Source organism: Henckelia pumila, chromosome 2, assembly GCF_033568475.1.
Source record: "Henckelia pumila isolate YLH828 chromosome 2, ASM3356847v2, whole genome shotgun sequence".
Classification (NCBI taxonomy): Eukaryota; Viridiplantae; Streptophyta; class Magnoliopsida; order Lamiales; family Gesneriaceae; genus Henckelia; species Henckelia pumila.
Window position 1 is genome coordinate 168,370,273 of NC_133121.1, and position 6,650 is coordinate 168,376,922.

Consider the following 6,650-nt stretch of genomic DNA (forward strand, 5'->3'; position numbering starts at 1 on the left):
AATTGACTTGATGTGAAAATATGGCTATCCCCCGACTAGCCTCCCTATTCCCTTCGAACTACACATTTGAAAAGAAATTGTCCCAATTTTGAATTATCTCCCACTCTCGGATATCGGATACCCGACCCGATATTATATCCATCAACCACTATTCAATCTTTACCTTTCCAGTTTTGAATCTCGAGTCTCGACTCATGAAGTTGCATCGAGTAGGATTTATCGGGTAATATCCACGTTAATTTAAGCAAATGGATCCATTTCGGATCTATCCAAACCCGACCCATCAGGTTTTTCGAGCCCAAATCCATTTGATCCAAAGACTAATATCAACAATTTCTCATTTAAAATATTTAATATGACCTTAAGGCTTAAACCCTGAGATCTTAAACCCAAATCCAAAGAAATTTCTACAAATTCTACAAATTTTCAACGTTCAACCCTTGCCGAGGAATCTCCGGGGGCACTTCGATTGTGAAACGATATTTATTCTGATCTCATTAGGTCAGATTACTTTTTTTCTATTCCATTTTGGTTTAATTCGTCAAATTTGGGTTTGATTATAAATGTATATTGAACTTTGAAATTGGGGTTTGATTTATGTTGTGATGCGATTTCATAGTTCGTCAAATCCGTCTGAAATTTTCATCTTTCTTTTCTTTTTCTTTTTGGAAAATTATGAAGCCTTCTTCTACTGTAGAATTGTGAAATTACTTTAAATTTATCGAGGACATGGTTAATGTAAAGATTATAATTTGTTTTGATGTATCAGTTACCCATATGTTTAACTCAAGGTTGAAGATTCAGCCATAAATCTTTGAATTTTATTTTCATGTCTCTTTCTGTCGTGACTTATGAGTTAGGTAGTGAAGTAGTAGCTACTTTCAGATAAGGTTTCAAAATTTCCTCTTTGCAAGGTTTTTGGGAAACAGGATTCATCGTGTGGAATGATTTTGTGGAGTATTTTATTTAATTTCATGTTATTCTTTAATTGTTCGATGACTTGACTTTGCAGCAATTCAGTCTTTTGGTTTTTGGGGCAAATGTGGGTGGTGCAGTCATGCAGACGGTGTGCACTTACCGTGCCATTAAATGTCATAGCTCCAACTTCAATGTCATATGCGTTCTCCATTTCGTAGGTTGCCAAGAGGCATCCCCTTGTGTGAAATTAAAAAATGCATTCCTAAGAAGTGGAGGCATAACATCGAAAAACACTTGGAAGTTCACGAGGAAAGCAAACCTCGTTCTGTTTATGCCTGCAAAATTATTGTAGGACTTCATGAGAAAACTGACAAACATATGGTGGAGTGTCTTCTTTTGACCTTGAAAAAGTTGGCTGGTCAAGGTCTTACATCTAAAGCCTTCAGGACTTTTTCCCTTATACAAAATCATGCAATTGAATCTGGTTCCTGTGTTTTTGTTGTAGACTCAATATCAACTCTGTTGTTGTCTTGTACCCAACTCAAACTGCTTTCAGAAGGCAAACAACTTCATACTCGAGTTATAACTTGCGGTCTTCATGATAACCCTTTATTGGTTCCAAAACTAGTTTCTTTTTATACAGCTTTTGATTTTCTTGACGATGCTCATTTTATAACCGCATCTTCAAATATTCTGCACCCTCTGCCCTGGAATGCTCTCATTTCATCATATGTTAGGAAAGGGCTTTTTGTGGAAGCTATCCTTGCCTATAAGCAAATGGTTCATAAGAGAATCAGGCCCGATAATTTTACCTACCCATCCGTTCTCAAGGCATGCGGTGAGCAATTAAATCTTGCTTTCGGAAAGGAGGTTCATAACACTATCAAGGGTAGCCTTCCAGAACGGAACTTGTATGTGCAGAATTCATTGGTTGCTATGTACGGGAAGTGTGGGGATGTCGACGCTGCCCGAAGTATCTTTGACAAAATGTTGGTTAAAGACGAGGTTTCATGGAACTCAATAATATCGGCATATGCCTCAAAAGGCAGATGGGGCCAGGCCTTTGAGCTTTTTGAAAGCATGCGGAGAGCTTGTGTGGAATTAAATATTATAACTTGGAATACAATTGCTGGAGGTTGCTTGAAGTCAGGTAACTTTAATAGGGCTCTTGGATTGCTTAGACAGATGCGATTGTATGGCAATCGTCTGGATCCTGTCGCCGTAATTATCGGCTTAGGTGCATGCTCCCATACTAGTTCATTGAAAATAGGAAAAGAAATTCAGGGGTTGGCAGTTCGTAGTCTTTTTGTTGATTATGTTAATGTGAAAAATGCATTAATCACCTTATATTCTCGTTGCAGAGACATTAAGCATGCATATATTGTGTTTAGATCAGTGGAGGATGCAAGTGTAATCACCTGGAACTCTATGATATCTGGTTATGCGCACTGCGATATGTCTGAAGAAGCCTCTTTTCTATTTAGGGAAATGTTAGTAGCTGGTATTGGACCAAATTATGTGACAGTTGCAAGCATGCTTCCTCTTTGTGCTCGTGCGGCAAACTTACAGCATGGGAAAGAGTTTCACTGCTTTATAATGAGAAGAGAACATTTTCAAGGTTACCTGCTAATATGGAATTCTCTTATCGATATGTATGCTAGATCAGGTAAAGTTTCAGTAGCCAGTAAGCTTTTTAATTTGCTGGACAAAAGAGATGCAGTGACTTATACTTCACTAATAGCTGGATACGGCATACAAGGAAATGGGAAAATGGCAGTCAAATTATTTGAAGAAATGATTAAGCACCAGATAGAACCAGATCGTGTAGCCATGGTTGCCGTTTTGTCAGCTTGCAGTCATTCAGGTCTGGTAGCTGAAGGTCAGTTGCTCTTTAGAACAATGCAGACTATCTATGGTATCCCTCCAAATTTAGAACATTATGCTTGTATGGTTGATCTCTTCGGGAGGGCTGGTTTATTGACGAAAGCGAAGGACATCATAGTTCAAATGCCATGCGAGCCTACCACAGAAATGTGGGCTACACTTGTTGGAGCTTGTAGGATCCACAGGAATACAGATATTGGTGAGTGGGCTGCAGAAAAACTTTTGGAAACGAAGCCTCAGAATCCAGGTTACTATGTGCTGATTAGCAACATGTATGCTGCTGCTGGATGCTGGGGCAAACTGGCGAAAGTAAGGACGATTATGAGAGACTCGGGTGTGCGGAAGGATCCTGGTTGTGCTTGGGTTGATGTGGGCGATGGATTCTCTCCCTTCTTGGTTGAAGACACATCCAGCAGTGAATCGGCTGGATTATATCTTCTGTTGGGGGGAATGACCAAACAAATGAAGGACCTCGGTTATATAGCCGAAGAAGATCCTACCCAAGAGGAGGAATTTTTTCTTGAATCGCTCGGGTGAAAAACGAAAAACTTGAGCAATACAGACATCATATCTAACTTCATTTCTGTTACCCATTAGGATTTAAATTATAGAACTACATTGATATGATCCATATGATACTTCATTATTATATTTTCGTTTGCGTATATTCAGAATGTTTATTCTCTTCTCCTTTACCTCAGCAATATGAATTCTATCGTCCCGACCCCAATTTTTATGCCTACTTTTAGTCTCGATTAGTCCACTTTCGTTTCGTATTCAAGTTCTAGAAATATTTTATTTAATTCACGGAATCAAATTTCGTATTGTTTGTGAAGTTGATCTCCTTTGTTCCTTTATTTTAAACTAATACTTCTTCGCATGTGATAACTGATACGTGCATTTAAGTTGGTTCTTTTTGTTTTTTTTTTTTTAAAAAAGTTTTTTGGGTATCATGTATATGCATTTGGTTTTTAAAACAGAGATGAACTATATAGAATTGTATTTTATAATATTTTTTTTATTTTATTAAGCGTGAGAGTCATTTAAAAACTCCTTGGTATGTTGGTACGACTGTTCCAACTTCTCCATCTATTTCTCCAAACTAATACCACACGTTGCTAAATTTTGTTTTTCCATCAAATATTAAATAATAGATTACTCATAATTAAGAAATATTTATCCATAATTACATGATTTCATATTATATACTTTATTATTAATATTATATATTTTATTAATTAAAATATATTACATGCAAACAATATATCTATTTATCCATCATATTACACACAATGAATGAAAAATTATCGTGTTCTATATTTATTCTTCGGATGAGAATTGATATGGTTATTTACATGTAGATAAGATTTGGATAGTTTTGTTACTCAATTTTTCCAAAAAAAACAAGAGACCAATTGTGAGATACATGAGGCCCAATCCAAAAATGAGGCCCAAATAGGCCCTTTAAATATGATCGCAACTAGGGTTTGGGGAAGCCTCCCGTATTTCATTTTCCCTTCCAATATATATACACAATCCCTTCTCTCCGCAATAGCAGATTCAGTAGCGGAGAATTAATTCCATTCTTTATTTTCTGTGTTTTCTTTTTGTTTGTTATGTTTTAAAAAAATGAAGGGGCTGGGATGAGATCTTCGAGAATGTCATGCACCACTCTGATTTGTGATGATAATTTCTCATACCCATTATAATTTCTGAGCCCCTATCTTCCAATCTTTTTTTTTTTGAATCGGAAATCGATGGATTTGTTGAGTGATTTTGGATTTGGATTTGGATTTGGATTGAGTGATTAGGGTTTTTGAATGAATTGGGGGGAATCAGATGATGCGATCGAAAGATCGAACCATGATGCGGACCGTACTACAGCTTCAATGCTTCTGTGGATACATTTTGGTCTCTGATGGTTCCCTTCTATTTTTTTTTTTTTTAAATTTTGAAAAATTTTATTTGGGTTTTCGTATTATATTTGAACTTTGTACAATTTAGTTTTCTTATCTTAAAGATGATAGATTATTGGTAAGCCGACGGCGATGGCCGACATCAACTTGGGACCAGGATTCGGAACGCAATGGGAACTATTTTTTTTTATTTTTTGAAATATCAATTTTTGGTAAAGTAAATTAATGAAAAATAGAAACGTATGTTTTTTTGTCTCAGTTATATATGAATTATATGATTTTTTTTATCTCATATATATTGGTTTACATTATTTATCGATATTTTTCTATTCTTTTAGTAATATATATAGTTTTGAAAAATAAGTAATCGTATTATATTTATTGATATATTTTTATTAGCTAAATATATTTCCTAGTTTTGTAAAACTAGTTATCATTTTCTTAATGAATTAAAAACAAAGATAAAAGATTCTAAAAAAAACAAAACAAAGATAAAATTTAAAATTTGTATATAATTTGATTTTTCATATCAAACAAGGATGAATTAAAATCAAGGATAAAATAAAAAATTTATATGTAATTGGATTTTTTTTAATGATTTTTTATAACAAAAAAGAACAGACTAATAAATGGGAAAGTCTATGTTATCCGCATTGGGGTAATGTGGCAATCCGTGATTGGTTAATATTAGTGGGCTCCACGTGAAGCTCACTGATTTTAACTTATCATACTCTGCCACGTCCCTTGGGATGCATAGACTTTCCCGCTAATAAATATAATCTATATGGAGCGTGAATTCTTGGATTAAATGTGATTTAATGATCACAAAAGCTAAAAACGTCCATGCGATGATTAAATAATGTATGATCCTGTGAATTGTAATTAGATTTGGAATTGAGAATTCATTTCGATGTTTGGCATAGGCATAAAAAGTTGAAATATGATTTAAAAATTGGATTTGAAATAAAAATAATATTATTTAATATAAAAATATCATATATCAATTATTTTTAAATGTCTTGTATCAATAATATTTTTTAAAACATTCATGTGTTGATTTTCATAATATAAAAGAAAGAATTATTTTTAAAAATAACCAAAAAAAACCCATATCGTTATTAAGTAGTATTTTTAAGAATGGAAAAAAATTATTATGTAATTTTGATCAAAATTAAGGTGAGTTCGTGTCGTGTTGACGAAAAATATTATGTAAAAATTTCTTGACCGAACCCGAATCAACTCGAAATGACCAACCCGAACTCGAACAAATCGATTTTATTTTTATTTTTTTAAAAAATAAAAATTCAAAACACACAATAATAAATATTAATAATAATAATAATTAATTATTATTATTATTATTATTTTGAAAATCTAGTTGTAAAAATTTAACTTATACTTACTACAAAAAATAAAAAATTATTTTAAAACAAAATTGTTCAAACTAAACATTAAATGACGAAAATCTATTATAAAATAATTTTTTTTCAAACAAACAACATATAAAAATGTAGCAAATATTTCAGAATTTTAATAATAATAATAATAATAATAATAATAATAATAATAAAAAGTTTCGGGTTACCTTGAGGCAACTCAGGTTAACCCCAACCAACCCGAACCCGATTAATTTTTTTGAGTTAGCTTTCGGGTCAACTCGATTCGATCCAAACCAAAAAACACCCAAACTCTAACGTGATATTTTTTGGATCGACTCGTGCGGGTTGACGAGCTGAGTTCAATTTTGATAGCCCTAATAAAAAAATTAATAAAACTAATAATTTTTTTTTACGGTAAGAACTTGTAAATTTATTTATAAAAATAATAATCTTCCGAAAAGATTATTATGGAATTGCGATAAAAAAAATAAAATAAATTAAACCTTTATATAAAAATAACGGTGATTTTTAAATATTTATAGAATTTTTTAAA

General features: G+C 32.9%; 1 protein-coding gene and 1 non-coding gene across 5 annotated transcripts; both read left to right on the top strand.

Annotated features, from left to right (window-relative positions):
• Positions 1 to 367: 367 nt before the first annotated feature.
• LOC140881080 (pentatricopeptide repeat-containing protein At1g71490-like) lies at positions 368 to 3,517 on the top strand. Of its 4 annotated transcripts, none has more exons than XM_073286095.1 (3): positions 368 to 501; positions 1,013 to 2,584; positions 2,660 to 3,517. In XM_073286095.1, the coding sequence occupies exons 2-3, from the start codon at positions 1,117 to 1,119 to the stop codon at positions 3,337 to 3,339; spliced, it is 2,148 nt and encodes a 715-aa protein (XP_073142196.1). In that variant the 5' UTR covers positions 368 to 501; positions 1,013 to 1,116; the 3' UTR covers positions 3,340 to 3,517. The 4 variants fall into 4 exon arrangements, with proteins under 4 accessions (XP_073142196.1, XP_073142198.1, XP_073142197.1 ...); XM_073286097.1 differs by having other exon boundaries at positions 2,678 to 3,517; XM_073286096.1 differs by having other exon boundaries at positions 1,013 to 1,342; positions 1,424 to 3,517.
• A 920-nt stretch (positions 3,518 to 4,437) lies between these two features.
• Positions 4,438 to 4,522, top strand: LOC140885992 (small nucleolar RNA Z221/R21b). Its single transcript, XR_012151402.1, has one exon. It is a non-coding gene; the product is annotated as a small nucleolar RNA Z221/R21b (small nucleolar RNA).
• Positions 4,523 to 6,650: the final 2,128 nt, after the last annotated feature.

Bases quoted from the DNA above. Each gene is read 5' to 3' on its own strand.
- LOC140881080 (XM_073286093.1), top strand. From the start codon at position 1,117: ATGCGTTCTCCATTTCGTAGGTTGCCAAGAGGCATCCCCTTGTGTGAA.